Source organism: Ambystoma mexicanum, chromosome 10 (genome assembly GCF_040938575.1).
Source record: "Ambystoma mexicanum isolate Mex_15411 chromosome 10, UKY_AmexF1_1, whole genome shotgun sequence".
NCBI lineage: Eukaryota > Metazoa > Chordata > Amphibia > Caudata > Ambystomatidae > Ambystoma > Ambystoma mexicanum.
The window spans coordinates 931,557,707-931,575,456 of NC_090932.1; the positions used below are offsets into that span (position 1 = coordinate 931,557,707).

Sequence of the window (17,750 nt, forward strand, 5' to 3'; positions counted from 1 at the left end):
CTAAGGTTGGATTTTAGATGTCTCATAGCTGTTTAGTCGGGAAATCACAAGCCAATTTCCTGGCAGCTCTTGATTCTCTTCTCTTGGCTCCAGTTCAGCTTTTCTCAGCTGCACCCAGGTGCAGTATTTGAATTGGAGTTCTGAAATGCAAAGAAAGAACACTGACCAGACAAAGTGCTCCGCAGAATTTTGAGACAGAGGGCGGCTACATAATCCACATACATGACACAGGAGATGGTGTTAGGGGCTCGGGTTCCCCCATCTCTCTTTTTCTACCCAACAGTGTCATGAAAAAGTCACTGTAACTAATGTTTCTGTTGTGGGTGGGGCCTCGTTAACCACAGAATAACCACTATTTGCAGTGCAGGCCACAGCCAGGGATGACCCAAAGTCCCGCTAAATTACCTGTGACTCACTGTTTAATTACTTGGCTTAGCATAGCCATATAAAAGGTTACAGGGCAGGCAAGAAACACCACACAAGTTCAAAACAGTTCATGAAAATACTTACTGTTCAGCCAAACGCTTTTTATTGTAGATCCTGTCTAGGGACAGAAATACGTTATAAAGGCACTAACAAACTTAAAGAGGGATAACCATCCCAAATGGAATTAGGTTTAGGGTGAAAAAATACATGTTTGATATATGGACTATCAAAGCCAGTGGTGGGCGAACAATTTTTAAAACAAGGTCCATCCTTTAGAGTTTGGCAGAATGTAGTAGAAGGTGGAAGTGTTTTTATCATAAGGAAAAGGATGACAAGAGGATCTTTTCGAGGTCCCCAGGCACTGAGCACAAGATGGAAGACCAATAACCAGACAAAAAGAAACGAAGAAGAAACACCATATGAGGTCACACTCACCCAGCAATTCCTCTCAATAACACTCTTTTTCTGTGTCTAAGAAACGAAATCACAGCTCTATGGACTCTATGGATTCCCCAGCTGAGAGATGCCACAGGTGCCTTTTCCCACCCAGTCCTCTGGGTTCTCTGATCCCCACTGTTTCCTCCACTTCTTACTTGTAAATCCATTGTTGGCTATTGCCCTCCCTCCCTCCCCTGTTGCTAGATCCCTACTCTGTTGTTTCTATGCTACCTAACCTGATTCTCCCCTCTTTGATTGTAAAGCACTCCACTGCTTCCCAAAGCCCTGTCCATGCTCAATAAATATCCTTTTAATAGTCCTGCACTCCGCTGGTACAGGAGGTATTCTGGCTGAAAATGTTAGACATCTTCACCAAGCCCCTGATGCTGGTGGCTTCAGTCTTGGTACTTGCAGCACACTCAGGGACTGTTATGCTTGGACAAGCGTGAAGGGATTTTGCACAGGACTTTGACCACATGCCTACGGGCTTGGCCCTGGTTCCCAAAGGCAAAGACCTGTCTCTGTGTCAGCCCACTGTGTTCTTTGGCATCTAGCAGCTGGCTTTACATACACACCCTGGCCCATTCTATACCTTTGACGCTGAGACTGCTCAGGAGTAAGCCGCACATTCTTGTCTAAGATGGGAAAAGTCTTCAACCAGGCCATTGATCCTATTCCTTTTAGTCTGGATCCTCTGTGTCACAGGGTGGTCAGAGATATCTCTGGGTAGGTTTATGGTGAATGGGAGGAGATGTTTGAATTGGCTTCCAATTTACAGGCGGCCAGCTGTTTGGAAGCCTCTCCAGGGAGGCTTCAGGCTTCTTTCCAACTGATATGGCCAAAGTGGGTGGGACACTGGGCTTGCCAGACCATTCATGATGAAATTTCACTTTGAACTGACAGGCATCCAGGATAAGGGTCATCAAAAAGAAACTTTGCTGTCCCTCAAATCGGCAGTGGAGACCCTGGTGTTGGTAATTTAGGAGAGGCCTGCCTCCATCCCTGTTATTGACCTGGGTCTGGACAAAAAGCACCATCTGGCAACTTCTGACCTGGTTTTAATGTCCGCTCATGCCTCTCCAGAGAGCTTGGTGGCTCGAGCAAAGGCAGTCAATTTCAATTCATCCAATTTCCCTCTTTACCCCTGACAGGAAGAGGAAGAGATTAGATGCATGGGAAGGAAGGTTTTTGCCTTGTGTAGTCTTAACCTGAGAGCAGTCAATACATCCTGATCTTCGGGGCTGCTGAGAATCTATCAGTGGGTGACATGAGAGAAGATGTGTGTGTCCTTTTTCAGGTTGGTAGGGAGGCATCCCAGCAAATGCTGCAGTCTGGCCTTGACACAGCTGACTTTGTGGCACAAGCAACGGTCACTGGGTCAGTGATGAGGAGACTCTCCTGCATGAGACACCAGGGGTTCACCCAGAACATTCAGGCAAAGCTCTTGGATATGCCTTTTGATGGACATAATCTGTTCAGGGCCAAGACCAATGTCTCTGTCACTAGATTTCGGTCCTCCAAGACCTTGGGCCTAGTAGTACAGCCGCATATGGCTCCAGCTAGCAACCAGATAGCGATTCGGCTCATCATGTTTTATGCCCACCATGGAAGCAGTCAGGTGATCTCAGGGGATCAGGGTTGAAAGCCTGTGATCCAAATGTTCGAGGGAGAAAACACTGAAAATTATAATCTTCGGTCTTTTCTCCCCTGAACATTTACAACTTGGACCCCGACCCCACCCACACCCCCACACCCTTACTTATCTTGTGCACCTGAGATGCCTGTTCTCTTTTACTTCAGTGAAAGGGGACACCCCCGCAACCTCTGCTCACAATATAGTGAGCAAGGGTGTGGGGGACACCTCCGCAGCCCTAGCACCGAATGCGTGATTTGGTCAAACTTTTCGTCCGCTCAGAATTTTCGAACGGCCGAAATTTGGCCAAATCACGCATTCAGGCTTTTAAGCTTGGTCATTTTGGCCAGTTCCACCTCAGGTAAGCAGCAGTCACACTGATCATGGTGTCTCCGCCTCCACATTGCACTCTTTTACGGCAGGTGCAAAGTAACTGTGAAGATGACTTCCATCACCAATCCCCTGTGGGGGGAGAGTTTGCCAATTTAACGAGGAGTCGTGTCAAACCACGTCTGACACCTCAGCATAGCAACAGGGCTATTTCCTCTCCTTTGCTCATTGCCCTCTAGACCATTCTCCTTCCATCCCCTTTTTACCTCTGAATCCTTTGCTGTTGGAAGAGGTTTGTCAGTTTCTGGCAAAAGGCGCAATAGAACAGGTACTGCTTTTGGAAGGAGGTAGGGGTTGATATTCCATTTATTTTCTGGTCTGAGGCTGATGTCACATCTTAGATCTGAAGTTTCTGAATCGGTACCTGCACATCTGCCTGAAGTTCAGCAAACCAGCAGGAGAGGTATCACAAAAGGATGCTTGTCAGTAACAGGAAATCTGTGATAAGTTCTTTTGGGCTCCTGTCTGATATATACTTGGTCAACTACTGCACATTCATATGGGGTTGGGGATGACTGTCCTTCTATAATGCCCATCACACAAGACTGAAGTGTAACATAGAGCATCAAATAAAACAGATTTGTATGAGGAAGAAGGGGGTGATTATAAGGGTGAGCTACACAAACAACACCATGGACCGACAAATGTAGCGAATGCTACACTGACACATAAGTATGTTGTTAGCCATTTTTAAGACAATTCTGATGTTAAGCCCCCAAGTAAAGGTCTTAATAGAGCCCTCTCGACCACCCCAATACACCCACGTTTCCTGACCTAAAGTCAAATCCTATCACATTCACAACCCCAGAAAGCAAACCACTCCTATACCTGCGTATCCCCAGCTAACCATCTTGCATATAGGCCAAACCTACTGCCTCCCTAACTCCAGCACACCAACATCCTCTTTCACACAGTCTATTTCTGCTACTTCCCACCCGACTCCAAACACCATAGAATAGGATCAACCCAATGTATCAACCCAACCCACAGAAAAAGACTACAGCCGACTAACCCCACTGAAAAGTGTCTAATACTCTGCATACCCACCCTCTAACACTGAAGAAACCGGACACATACATCTGCTTCTAAAAAATCAAAAACACTGCAAAGTACCAGCACTCTACGGCCTCTCCACAACATCCAAGACACAAATAAACCACCCATACATAACCACGCACCAAACACCACACAAGGTGCACTGGTCACCTGGATACCCTCAAAATTTGGGCCCAGGTCCCTGCCCGTCCAGTTGCACAGCTGCACTGCCTCTTGGCAACCCCTACACTTGGGTCTGTATCTGCAACCCTACAGTCCCCTTACCTGAACTTATTGGACATCTGTTGTCTGCACTTAACCCTTGCACTTGCCACCTCTGGCCACACAACTTGTTGTTTTTGATCCCTTGTATGGCACTCCCCCATCCTCCCCTGCCCCTGGCACATTTCCCCTTCCCTCTCCCCACACTTGTATGATCTCAATATCACTAGGCCTTGTAAGATGGTTGTCTTTGTCCTCTCTCTGTTACCCCTCCCTTGACTCATCGTGCCTTGAAACACTTGTGTATTGGCGCATTATAAATGCCATATCATATCACATCATAACATCGATCAACTAAAAACAAACCAGCACACAGTGACCGGTCTTTCTGAACTGAAGCTACCAACACCACATCCAAGGTCTCTTTCGATTTTACCTGTCAATCCAACTAACTAGCCCATCCCAACTCCGTTCCTTTTCAGATCCGTCGGGGCTTCTGGAGACCGTGAAAATAGCATTGATGTGCAGTAGAAATCACAATAACATAACTTCTGTAATCACAACACAGACACACCACCTGCCACAAAGCACAGTCTTAAACCCATCTTACTCTAACAGCCCAGGCTAAAGTGCAATGCTATACCAAGACACTTCATCAAATCTTCCAATGATCATGACCCTTATGTGGAGACGTGGACTGACCAGCTGTTTTTAGTAGAACTGCACCCGATTCTGAAGCTGCACTTGTGGAAGGAGTTGAGTGCTTATTAGCATTCAAATGACAATGCTTAAGGCATCTTATGTAGAGGGCCATCAGTATCCATCTTTGTTCCTGCATCCCCAAGACTTGCCTGGCTGATGAATGGATAAGCATGCCTGCCATTGTCAGGCACCAACTGGCTTTTGATGGCAAGACTGGTGGTCAACATCCTGTTCATGGTCCTCTTCCTGACTCTGGTTTCCGACATTTTCCTATTTATCTGTGCGTTTCTTGCCCTTCCAGCTTCAAGCAGTTGGGATTCCAGGCACACAATTGAGATTTAGTCAACTAGTCACAAACAGTAGAATCCTCTCTCCAGTGGCATGCACATGTGCATGCTTGAGGCCCACAACCATGTACTGTCATATTTCAATAGCTGTGGCTCTGGCACCCTTCCCCCTCCTCTTTATCACTGTGTCCAACTCAATGGTCCCTATAGTGTGTTAGTGGAGCTGGACTGTCTCTGATGCTTTCTGTCAGCATCATGAGCCCTATTTGGATGGACATCCTGGTTTGGTCGAGGTTCATTGATGTATCCAGCAATAGGGAATCCTGAAGGAATGACAGGGTGGCAAATCCAGGTGGCATGAGGTCATTCACATGGCTTCTCTTTAGTGCAGCTCAATGTCTGTGATCTGGCAGGTGGTAGACCGCATGCAGTGCATTAGTGGCCCTGTTTGGCAAGCATGTGTGTGAGCTGACTGTCTGGACTCTCATCCCCACATGTCACATGGGCCTCTTCTGCCATTGATACATGGTCCCCATGGTGTTGGAAAATGGCACATGCATTTTAACAGGATGCTGTCAAAGTCTCCCATGCATGATGTGCTCACTCAATGGTTGTTCACTAGGACACCACCTTTTCTTGTTAGCCAGAAATGTAATCAGTCATCTTGAGAAGGACCCAAATAGCTTGTTCTATTGGAAGCTTCAACCTCCTCAGAATGATCCCAATCATGTTTTAGCTTCTTTGTTACATACCAAAAAAGAATGTATATTTCCATATCAGTATGAACTCTCTCAGGTGGGCAGTCCAGCATGCAGGGCTTGGCAACCTCAGCCACGTGGTATTGCCTCCATGGAGGCTGCATCCATGAGGTGCTGCTGCCCCTTTTGGCACAGAGAGCAAGGGGTCCCTGTCTGGATTTCCTGACTCAATAAGGGTGGAACTCAAGTGATCCAAACTTAGAAAGAAATATGATACATTTTGGGATTGCTTATGTGTATGCATTGCCTTAATGTAATATTACATTTGAACTGCGGCTTTTGAGCATTACCCAGGAAAATACGTTCAAATAAGGAGGGTCTTCCGAAAATATCCCATGACACGCAATGTGTCATCATGAGCAATCTTCCCTTGTAGGGTGCACTTGGAATGCAACCCGAAGGTTGGGAGATGATCTACAAATGGGTCCTCAGCAGTGGTCATCAATTGTCAACAACTCCATCCTGCTATTCTGTATTCTCTCGATGAATAGTCATGAGATACAATTATTAACACTGAATCTAATGGGGGGTTAATTGCATATTCATTGTTCAGACACAATTTGGATCCACCTCCAATTAGCGCCAACTAGGACAAATGGTGTATAAGATACTCAGGATAAGCTAGGCCTTTGAAGAGCCTCAGAAAAGTACAAGGACACAAAGCCCCACCCGCAGGCCGTGATGCTGCTGAGCCTGACCGGTGAACTTGTGTGCTCACTCTGAAATGCAAGCCTTGCCAAAACAGAACTGGATCCCTTGCCTATTGAGTTCCTAATGAATGCACTGCATATGGACACTACTAGGCTATGGACCCTGTTTGAATTAGGACTCTGCATCCTTCTTATTACCACTTCTTTTCCTGACATTAAATCTACACAATAATAAGAACTATGAATGAAAATCACAACCCCTAGGGAACTTGCCATGTTCCTTAACCAACTATAAATCACCAATGAACATTTGCAGTTACAAGGTCACTTGCAAAAGTAACATGATATTATACAAATATTTTGAATCATCTCATTATGAAATGTAAATCATTATACCTCTCGTGAATGTTATTTTTTTAATAAAATGTGCACAATCACTGATCCTTCCAAGTATGACTTCAACAGCAACTATGCATATTTGTGTATTACTCTGCAATAGCATGCAGCCAATGATGTTATATTATCCAACATTTACACTGTGCCCATCACTGCCGTAGTGGTCTTACAAACCCTGGTCTTGTCTGAAAGGTGGCATATTGTGACCCTGCCAGGGTGACGCCAGACTATGATCTGTGGAAAGGAAGGGGATGTTTGGGGAGGAGGTGAAAGGAAAGAGAAACTAGAAAATAGAATGACCAACATCAGAGAGGAAAAACAATTGGTATGAGTGGGAGGGGATAAGGATGTTGACGTAGGCATGTGTGTTTCTCAAATGTGATAAGTTATAGGTGAGCATGGGTGTGGTACTTAGGAGAGTACATCTCGGTTTAGAATCGAGTTTTATTGTGATGGAACTATCTAGAACCGACGAAGCATGGTACTTGACGTAGCTAGATTGCGAGTGGGAGCATGATGGTGGACTTGAGAGGTGCTCAAGCGGGCCATAGCAGAGTGGAGACTTTGACCAGATTAGTTCCTAAGAAACAATCCCTACATCAAGGGAGTGCCCTGGGTTGGCCAAGCCAGCTGAGAGTGACAGCGCCACGACGTTTAAAGAAGTATGTTTGGGGAAAACATGCGAGTTGGATGTTTATAGAAGTATGCTTGGGGAGAACATAGGGTAAGTGATAGGGGAGGGAAAGAGGAGACAGGATGGAATTGTGTCGAGTAATATTAGGCTCTGTAAACTATGAGCTAAGTATAATCCACTGTAATTTAATAACATGACATTCATAACAAAATAGCTCGAACAACGCGCTATTGAATCTAGGAAGACAATTACAGTCCTAAACTGAACCTTTATAGCCTCTTGAATGACATAACACTTTAGAATTAATAAATCACACAGTAAAAGCAAATCAAAACACAAACATATTCTTTTGAGATATTCGAGGTGCAATCCTCCTTGTGATGGTGCACACAATATTACATGCAGTGCCTTATAGGACTTTGAATGAACAAACGCAAGAGCATGAAGAAGCAATAAAATGGGTAATGGCAGACACTTCAAGGCATTTCATTATTCTGATTGCCTCACTAATGGCCGCAGATCTTGACATTTACAGGTTTCAAAGGTATCTGTTCACTCGAGCAAGGTGGAAAGGGAGAGAACAATCTGTAATAGTGGAAGCGTGTTTGGATCACACATTTGAAGTCAATGGTCCCAGAAGGCCTTAATGACGAGTAAAACGTTAATGTTTATCTGTAATCAGATACTTGAATGATTTATCATTGAAAGGGGGCGGTGGTTGATGTATTAGTCTGTCATTGGGGTTATTTAGCATGCTTTAAAATGTCTTCCAATTATATTGCCTCAATAATGTCACAGATGAATTAACACCAAAAGCACTGCTCAAAACCTTATGGTTGAATTGTATGATTTAGTACTTCAAGATATGGGTTAAGCATACATTAATATAAGGGAGGTGTGTATAGCTCACCATACACTCTTCCATGGGTCCTAAAGGCATCAGTGGGTAGCACAGTATAAATATAGACAAGAGGGAACACACATTACAAAAGACACAGTCCACATTAGGAAGTTAAATGTGCCCACTTACCTTGCTTAGCAGGTAGCGACTGACATGGCCATGATTGCCAGGGTGAACATGGCAGTTACATAATACCAACATATTTAAAAGCCACATTCTGTATAATTTATGATGCTTTTGTTCATGTAACATGAATAGGGACAAGGTGTTTGTGAATTTCAGGAGACAGCATTTCAACTTCCGGGCAGCCGTAGGGTGAGTATATATATTTGTGCAGCTTCTCTTTCTGTACAACTTGCATTGGGGAGACGCTGATTGCTAAAATGTAGATACTGTTATGAAATACTTCGAGTAAACATATTTAATACACATACAATGCCAATGGAATTCTTCAGAACTTAAGAAATTGAAATATGAAAGGTAGAGCTGAAATAAGTGCTCAGATCTGGGCTCTGCCACTTCTAGTCCTCCAGGCATTTTAGACTACAAGTCCCATCAGCCCTAATCAGCACAATCCGTGGTGAAGGATCATGGGAGTATAGACGTTTTTTTTAACATAACCATTCATCTGGAAATCTACAGGTGGCAGCCCTCGGGCCTAGAAAATAGTCGGCAGAATATAATTTGTGGTTGCGCCACTGCTGTCAATTAAGGTCGAATATTGCTGGAGTAACTTCATTCTGACGTTTCGATGGTGTTGTGTAAATTGACACAATGTGAAACTGCCCTGCGTTGTGCCCCACGAACAGAAGATTCACTGCCCAGCAACTGATTGTCCATATTAAGATACTGAGCGGTGCTGTCATTTCGCCACTGCTTTCCCTACTCTTTCTAAGCATTTCAATATAGTCAGGGCACACCTTATTTTGTACTTTCACATCGATTTTGATTTTCGGAAAAAGAGCAACCACTTTGGATACAATCACAGAAATAGTGCAGAAATAAACACACATGTTTCCTTTCGAGCTTAATAAATAAACATTGACTGCAAGGCTGATACTGTACTGACCGAACCCTCATTCAACAGAAAGTTTATAGTACAGCTTGTCTTTTGGGGTTTACCGGAACTGGTATTCATTCTCCATCTTTGCACGTGTGATCTCTTCAGGGATGTGTCTAGAAGCATGAGCACGGCCATATGGTCTGTGACGCCTCCCCATAGAATTTAGCAGGCCTGCATGCTTGTGATCGCTCGATTGGATTACACAAAATAATCAATGCAGGATGGTGTGCCACGCACACATGAGGTAAAAGTGAACTCTTTAGCCGAAGGCTTCAACAGTTAGTAACATTATTAGTAGCTATATAGTCTTAACATTGGATGAGCCACTGGTAATAATGACAGAAATAGTTTTCAATATAGTATGTTGGATCCAGGTTAATAAGTTTAAATGGTCAATATTGCAGTGCTATATGTTGGTTATACTGTGTATTGTGTATTGTTTCAATATTTTATTTATCACATATTTTAGTGCATCAAGGTTTTATAGTGACATTTGTATATTCTGTAAATCCATAGTGATTGTTTTATATGCTGCTTTCATGACAGAAAGGAAGCAAAGGGCTGACTGCCACCGTCGAGCCCGCACATGCAGAATATGTTGCATTAAAGTGCAGCGAGTGCAGACTTGCAGTCTGGTGACCCCGCTCTCGCTGAATGCATCTGACTTGAAACCATAGCTATAAAACGTTCCCCAGTTGTAACAAGGTTTCTCTGACATTCAGGTCCATCTCGATCCTTCCACTACCACTGGTTGGGCTGTATCATTATTGCTAAGGCTCACACAAGGGTGCACTTGACAGACAGGAATCCCTCCAACCAGGCTTATGTGGAATATTGAATTTGATCCGAGTAGAAAGGGCGGAGGTAGTGAGGTGATGAGGAGGACATGGTGTGGATCTTGTGGTGAAAGTAATAGGATTCTGTTAAAGACTCCTCACTCTGGCAGGATCTGAGCTAGTGCTGTTCTTCTTAATTGTGTGAGGTTGTATGGTGTGCTTACATCAACAACAACAAAAAAGACATTGGATGTGGAGGCCTAGCAGTCAAGCAAGGAGTCAAGACACATCAGTGTCCAATGGGGACATCTCCTCCTCTCTTGGACTTGCAGATTACGCAGAGATCTCTTTACTGGTCAGAATGTAAGCTATCTGCAAACACAGGACGTGCTAGACGCGCGCCACTCACGTACACATCCATCTTTCTTTCAGCGGCATTCGTCTTTCAGTAAATGGAGATCATTTCTGGTTGCATAACAGAGGCCAGTGTATCATCCAAAAAAGGCTTAGTTGAGTATGTGTCAAATGCGCCTGATGTGGCCCCAGTCCTAACCACGTGTCGGAGGCCTTGCCTGGAGCCATTTCTCTTTCGTTTTTCCATTTAGAACGGCACTCAGTTTATAACCACAGAAGCTGGATGAGCTGAGTCAAGAATGCTGCAAATGTGACTCTACTTAAGGCAATCATGTACGTTGTTTTAATCCCTTTCTCCCCCGCTGTAGCGCTCTTTTAATTGACCACATATGACACAAACAATCTCCCAGGCCTAACAACATTTTAAAGGATTATATTGAATGACACTATTTTATTTTGACCCACTTCCGTTGCCCAATTTTAAGAGCGTTCTAACACAGTGATGACTCGTAGGCCTTAGCCTGTCTTTAGGATTTACAAATAGAAATGCTGCTATCAATTGCTTAAAAATTCTTAAAAGTGGACACCCTCTGGGTTCACAACATGCACTTTCACCTCCAGCTGGCATTTTAAAAGCCTAGACCCCAAAATCGGCCTAATCCTTGAGATTTAACATACCGTGCCTGTAACCTAAGGTCCAGCTGGTGAGAATGTGTTGCCCACTGCACTGCCACCCCTCAATGAACCACAAGGCTTCCATTAAACTTAAAGGTCTTTCCTCTGGGAGATAGAACCTCCCATCCTTCCCCAAACAATGTTCTGCTTAGTTTGCTTGCAACCGCCTCACTCCAGGGCCTAGAACAGAAGTAAATGTGGCCTGTGTTCTAGTGTAACTATTACCTCCTCGTTAAACATTCTCTAGCATGTGCCTTCAGAGAACAGTCCAATTGTTTTCTGCAATACGGTGAAGCCTTGCAATGGTGTCGCAGCCCACAGATCTCATGTCTGTGCCAATTCAACCTTCAATATAAGGAACTTTTACTTACTGTATCGTCTGCATTTGGATCTATAAATCCTACAGATTTAAAACAGATGAGTAACTTCTATGCCTATACAATAATTCTTAGTAACAGTATTAGACCAGCCCTTAAAAGCGTTGAAGTGATTCAATTTTACATGAGCATTTAAAACAATCCATGTGGATATCGATTATGCTATTACTTCTATCATTATTAATAATAGCAATAATATTAAAACTTTCGCACATGGATTTTCTTTATCGATTGGGGTGCAAGACAAATATTCCTTCACCCGGATTGTCACAAGAAATTCAGCAGAAACCAATAGATGTGCCCTGGCATCGTAGCCGTGCAAACTTAGGGTGCTCTCTTTCTTTATGGAACACGATTTCTGCTGGGTGGCAGGCACACCACCATACCAAAGGTTTCAATAGAAACATTATTAAAGATATGGAGGGTCATTACGACCCAGGCGGTAACCATGGCGCTGTTAGCGCCATGGTTGCCGCCGGTATTTTACCGATTGCGCCATGGTGAATGGCGGAATTACTTCCCCATTCCAAGGTTGGTGGGGCGGTAATTCCCCATTCACCCTTCCCCATTTCCATTTTTGCCCCCATAGGGTTCAATGGAAATGGGGAAGGCGGTAGTTATGGTACCGCAAATTGCGGTACTGTAAATACCTCCATGGTCCCTTTGCTGGTCCAATCCTTAACGGCTGGTAAAAACCAGCCGTTAAGTTAGGGACCCGCAAAGGGACCTCGTAATTAGGCGGTAAGGGGTTAACGGCGCTGCCACCTTTTACAGCGCTGTTAACCCCTTACCGCCTGGGTCGTAATGAGGCCCATGATCCTTTGTGGTATATTACTACACCATTAGGGCACTTTAGACGCATTTCATCAGGACTTTATTACACGTCATGAAGGCGCTCAAGGGGTTAATATCACACTGCAAAAGGAACGTCAGGGAAGAACAATATGTTTTGTCAACAGAAATTCGCCTTGCTGCTCTCCTTGGCTGCTCTCCTTGGCTGCTCACCTTTCTACTCTCCTTGGCTGTTCTCCTTGGCTGCTCTCCTTGGCTGCTCTCCTTGCTGCTCTTCTTGCTGCTCTCCTTGGCTGCTCTCCTTGGCTTCTCTCCTTGCTGCTCTCCTTGGCTGCACTCCTTGGCTGCTCTCCTTGCTGCTCTTCTTTCTGCTCTCCTTGGCTGCTCTCCTTGCTGCTCTCCTTGGCTGCTCTCATTGGCTGCTCTCCTTGGCTGCTCTTCTTGCTGCTCTCCTTGGCTGCTCTCCTTGCTTCTCTCCTTGCTGCTCTTCTTGGCTGCTCTCCTTGGCTGCTCTCCTTGCTGCTCTTCTTGCTGCTCTCCTTGGCTGCTCTCCTTGCTGCTCTCCTTGGCTGCTCTCCTTGCTGCTCTTCCTTCTGCTCTCCTTGGCTGCTCTCCTGGCTGCTCTCCTTGGCTGCTCTCCATGGCTGCTCTCCTTGCTGCTCTTCTTTCTGCTCTCCTTGGCTGCTCTCCTTGGCTGCTCCCCTTGGCTGCTCTCCTTGCTGCTCTTCTTGCTGCTCTCCTTGGCTGCTCTCCTTGGCTGCTCTTCTTGCTGCTCTCCTTGGCTGCTCTCCTTGCTGCTCTTCTTTCTGCTCTTCTTGGCTGCTCTCCTTGGCTGCTCTTCTTTCTGCTCTCCTTGGCTGCTCTCTTTGGCTGCTCTCCTTGGCTGCTCTCCTTTCTGCTCTTCTTTCTGCTCTCCTTGCTGCTCTCCTTGGCTGCTCTCCTTGGCTGCTCTCCTTGGCTGCTCTCCTTGCTGCTCTTCTTTCTGCTCTCCTTGGCTGCTCTCCTTGCTGCTCTCCTTGGCTGCTCTCCTTGCTGCTCTTCTTGCTGCTCCCCTTGGCTGCTCTCCTTGGCTGCCCTTCTTGCTGCTCTCCTTGGCTGCTCTCCTTGCTGCACTCCTTGCTGCTCTTCTTTTTGCTCTCCTTGGCTGCTCTCCTTGCTGCTCTCCTTGGCTGCTCTCCTTGCTGCTCTTCTTGCTGCTCTCCTTGGCTGCTCTCCTTGGCTGCTCTTCTTGCTACTCTCCTTGGCTGCTCTCCTTGCTGCTCTTCTTTCTGCTCTCCTTGGCTGCTCTCCTTGCTGCTCTCCTTGGCGGCTCTCCTTGCTGCTCTCCTTGCTGCTCTTCTTGGCTGCTCTCCTTGCTGCCATCCTTGGCTGCTCTCCTTGGCTGCTCTCCTTGCTGCTCTTCTTTCTGCTCTCCTTGGCTGCTCTCCTTGGCTGCTGTCCTTGCTGCTCTCCTTGGCTGCTCTCTTTGCTGCTCTTCCTTCTGCTCTCCTTGGCTGCTCTCCTTGCTGCTCTCCTTGGCTGCTCTCCTTGGCTGCTCTTCTTGCTGCTCTCCTTGGCTGCTCTCCTTGCTGCTCTCCTTGCTGCTCTTCTTTCTGCTCTCCTTGGCTGCTCTCCTTGCTGCTCTCCTTGGCTGCTCTCCTTGCTGCTCTCCTTGGCTGCTCTCCTTGGTGCTCTCCTTGCTGCTCTTCTTTCTGCTCTCCTTGGCTGCTCTCCTTGGCTGCTCTCCTTGCTGCTCTTCTTTCTGCTCTCCTTGGCTGCTCTCCTTGGCTGCTCTCCTTGCTGCTCTTCTTTCTGCTCTCCTTGCTGCTCTCCTTGCTGCTCTCCTTGGCTGCTCTCCTTGGCTGCTCTCCTTGCTGCTCTCCTTGGCTGCTCTCCTTGCTTCTCTCCTTGGCTGCTCTCCTTGCTGCTCTCCTTGGCTGCTCTCCTTGGCTGCTCTTCTTGCTGCTCTCCTTGGCTGCTCTCCTTGGCTGCTCTCCTTGCTGCTCTTCCTGCTGCTCTCCTTGGCTGCTCTCCTTGGCTGCTCTTCTTGCTGCTCTCCTTGGCTGCTCTCCTTGGCTGCTCTCCTTGCTGTGCTGCTCTCCTTGCTGCTCTTCTTTCTGCTCTCCTTGGCTGCTCTCCTTGGCTGCTCTTCTTTCTGCTCTTCTTTCTGCTCTCCTTGGCTGCTCTCCTTGGCTGCTCTCCTGGCTGCTCTCCTTGCTGCTCTTCTTGCTGCTCTCCTTGGCTGCTCTCCTTGGCTGCTCTTCTTGCTGCTCTCCTTGGCTGCTCTCATTGGCTGCTCTCCTTGCTGCTCTCCTTGCTGCTCTTCTTTCTGCTCTCCTTGGCTGCTCTCCTTGCTGCTCTCCTTGGCTGCTCTCCTTGCTGCTCTTCTTGCTGCTCTCCTTGGCTGCTCTCCTTGGCTGCTGTTCTTGCTGCTCTCCTTGGCTGCTCTCCTTGCTGCTGTCCTTGCTGCTCTTCTTTCTGCTCTCCTTGGCTGCTCTCCTTGCTGCTCTCCTTGGCTGCTCTCCTTGGCTGCTCTTCTTTCTGCTCTCCTTGGCTGCTCTCCTTGCTGCTCTTCTTTCTGCTGTCCTTGGCTGCTCTCCTTGGCTGCTCTACTGGCTGCTCTCTTTGCTGCTCTCCTTGGCTGCTCTTCTTTCTGCTCTCCTTGCTGCTCTCCTGGATGCTCTCCTTGGCTGCTCTCCTTGCTGCTCTTCTTTCTGCTCTCCTTGGCTGCTCTCCTTGCTGCTCTCCTTGCTGCTCTTCTTTCTGCTCTCCTTGGCTGCTCTCCTTGGCTGCTCTCCTTGCTGCTCTTCTTTCTGCTCTCCTTGGCTGCTCTCCTTGGCTGCTCTCCTGGCTGCTCTCTTTGCTGCTCTCCTTGGCTGCTCTTCTTTCTGCTCTCCTTGCTGCTCTCCTGGATGCTCTCCTTGGCTGCTCTCCTTGCTCCTCTTCTTGCTGCTCTCCTTGGCTGCTCTCCTTGGCTGCTCTTCTTGCTGCTCTCCTTGGCTGCTCTCCTTGCTGCTCTTCTTTCTGCTCTCCTTGGCTGCTCTCCTTGCTCCTCTTCTTGCTGCTCTCCTTGGCTGCTCTCCTTGGCTGCTCTTCTTGCTGCTCTCCTTGGCTGCTCTCCTTGCTGCTCTCCTTGCTGCTCTTCTTTCTGCTCTCCTTGGCTGCTCTCCTTGGCTGCTCTCCTTGCTGCTCTCCTTGCTGCTCTTCTTTCTGCTCTCCTTGGCTGCTCTCCTTGGCTGCTCTTCTTTCTGCTCTTCTTTCTGCTCTCCTTGGCTGCTCTCCTTGGCTGCTCTCCTGGCTGCTCTCCTTGCTGCTCTCCTTGGCTGTTCTTCTTTCTGCTCTCCTTGCTGCTCTCCTGGATGCTCTCCTTGGCTGCTCTCCTTGCTGCTCTCCTTGGCTGCTCTCCTTGGCTGCATAGTTCTTCAGTCTGTGACATGAAATGCCAGCCTGGTCCCCACTCTTTTGTGAGGTTTTATCCTGGCACTGATTTTTACCCCATAGAGGCAATGAATACAGAAAGCTTGTTTTTCTACCGCTACGAGCAATTTCCTTTACCCATTTGCTTATACATTTTATAGCATTTTACCACCCATTTCTTGTCGTGCATGACAATCAAATAACACATGTGTTTAATTTTGGTTTCATTTTTGGACTTCTTTTTCTTTTTTTTTTTATTTGGTTTTTCATAAGGCTGTTCATTGACACATGATATTCAAGAGCACTCTGGGGGAAAATGGGGGAGGTTTTGGAAGGTAAGCAGATAGGATAACCAGAATGGCTTTAGGGGTCAAGGATTGACGCATGCAGCTCATTACGGCTGCGAGGCATCCTCCATCTTCGCTATGTAATGGCAGCTAGCTGAGCCACCAATGATAAAGAAATGCATTAGGGTGATCTTAGTGCACTTCTCCCTATGATATGATATGATATTCTATTTCTATCGCGCTCGTACACGAGGGTCTTCCTTTCATGGTGGGGCTGCCATATACATGCTGTCCTTTTCCCACTCCTATCCTCCTCAACCCATTTCCTGCGATAGTTTTCCCTCATTTCAGATCCTCCCAGCCTTTCGTCAATCCTGCTTGTCTTCTTTTTGTAGGCTTTTCATCATGTCCCAGGACTGCTCTTCTGGGACACTGCAGGCATATCTATTATGCCTACTCAGATGGGGAAACACTCTTTTCCTCGTTGATGCTGTCTGCTCTGCAGGGGGTATTCCCTCATGGTAAACCATCCTGTGGTACCTTTTTGTCCCACCCAAGCCATTTGAAAAATTGACCCATCCTGTTCCCGTTGTAAACCTACGTGGCCAAATCAAGGTGGAGCACAGCCTTGTGACAGCATCATGGTCATCCACTCCTGTGTTGATGCATTTTGTTTCCTACCACTAACCCTTGATGTTTATTGAAAGGTTCTGCACATTCTGACTTCAAATAGTGTAAGGATCTCATTAAGTTTTCCAAAATGTACTATCTTAAACATCTGTTGATTATGTAATTAAGGAAATCCCAAAATCTCAAATCTTCGGCCAGGCACATATGTCTAGATCTGTTCCAGCCATTTGTCTATATGGCTATTTGTGGCTTGGCTCGCAACTGACTGTTTATCATACTAACATTTGAAACATAACGATTTGGGGATATTTTCAATGAATTAATTGGGATCTAATTGGCTACCAGAATTGTGCTACATTTGTTGGAGAAATGCAGATAGGGAAAGAATATTGATTAGTTTAAGTACATTGGATTTCAGAGGAATTACTTGTGAATTGATGCATACCTGTAAGATTCAAGCAGTGATAAATGTTTGCAATTAAATATTGTTAATCATTTTAGATTCAGTTATAAATATGCCAATTAAAGATTTGTTTTCATATACCAGGGTGTGGAGTAATATGGAGTTGTGTCGGAGCGGAAGGTTGCACTATAAGAAACGAAAGACTTATAGGGATCTGCCTCTTGAGTGCTTTCATGAGTGTAGGGTCAGACCTGAGGCAGCAAAGTCACCCAATTTGTAGGATACATTAATACGGTCCAGCAAATACTGGCTTGCTTGCCAACCCAAATCAGTTTTTGATTACATTGTAATTTATTTAAAGCATGATGGAACAACCAAGGGAATATTGGAGATGCAATACAATGATTAGTGTAAGACAATAAACTTGATGAAAAAATTATCGACTATTGATAGAGGCTGACAATGGTAGACAATGCTCAACTTTTTCATGGAAATTCTAAACGTTGTCACACAAATGTCTCTGCT

At 46.1% G+C, this 17,750-nt stretch overlaps 2 protein-coding genes across 2 annotated transcripts in view; both read right to left on the reverse strand.

Moving 5' to 3' along the window:
- KCNMB2 (potassium calcium-activated channel subfamily M regulatory beta subunit 2) overlaps positions 1-17,750 on the reverse strand; it is a 775,451-nt gene that overhangs the window by 646,444 nt on the left and 111,257 nt on the right. The gene's annotated exons all lie outside the window — the stretch shown is intronic.
- Positions 12,719-15,904, reverse strand: LOC138492951 (trichohyalin-like). The gene is made up of 3 exons (XM_069620235.1): positions 15,676-15,904; positions 14,869-15,475; positions 12,719-14,768 (listed from the first exon to the last, which is right to left on the reverse strand). Exons 1-3 carry the CDS (start codon positions 15,902-15,904, stop codon positions 12,719-12,721), a joined length of 2,886 nt encoding a protein of 961 aa, XP_069476336.1.

Coding starts and splice junctions, on each gene's coding strand:
- LOC138492951 (XM_069620235.1), bottom strand. CDS start 15,904: ATGCAGCCAAGGAGAGCAGCCAAGGAGAGCAGCAAGGAGAGCAGCCAA. Junction 15,476..15,675: donor GAAGAGCAGCAAGGAGAGCA/GCAAGGAGAGCA, acceptor CAAGGAGAGCAG/CAAGAAGAGCAGCCAAGGAG. Junction 14,769..14,868: donor GGAGAGCAGCAAGAAGAGCA/GCAAGGAGAGCA, acceptor CAATGAGAGCAG/CCAAGGAGAGCAGCAAGAAG.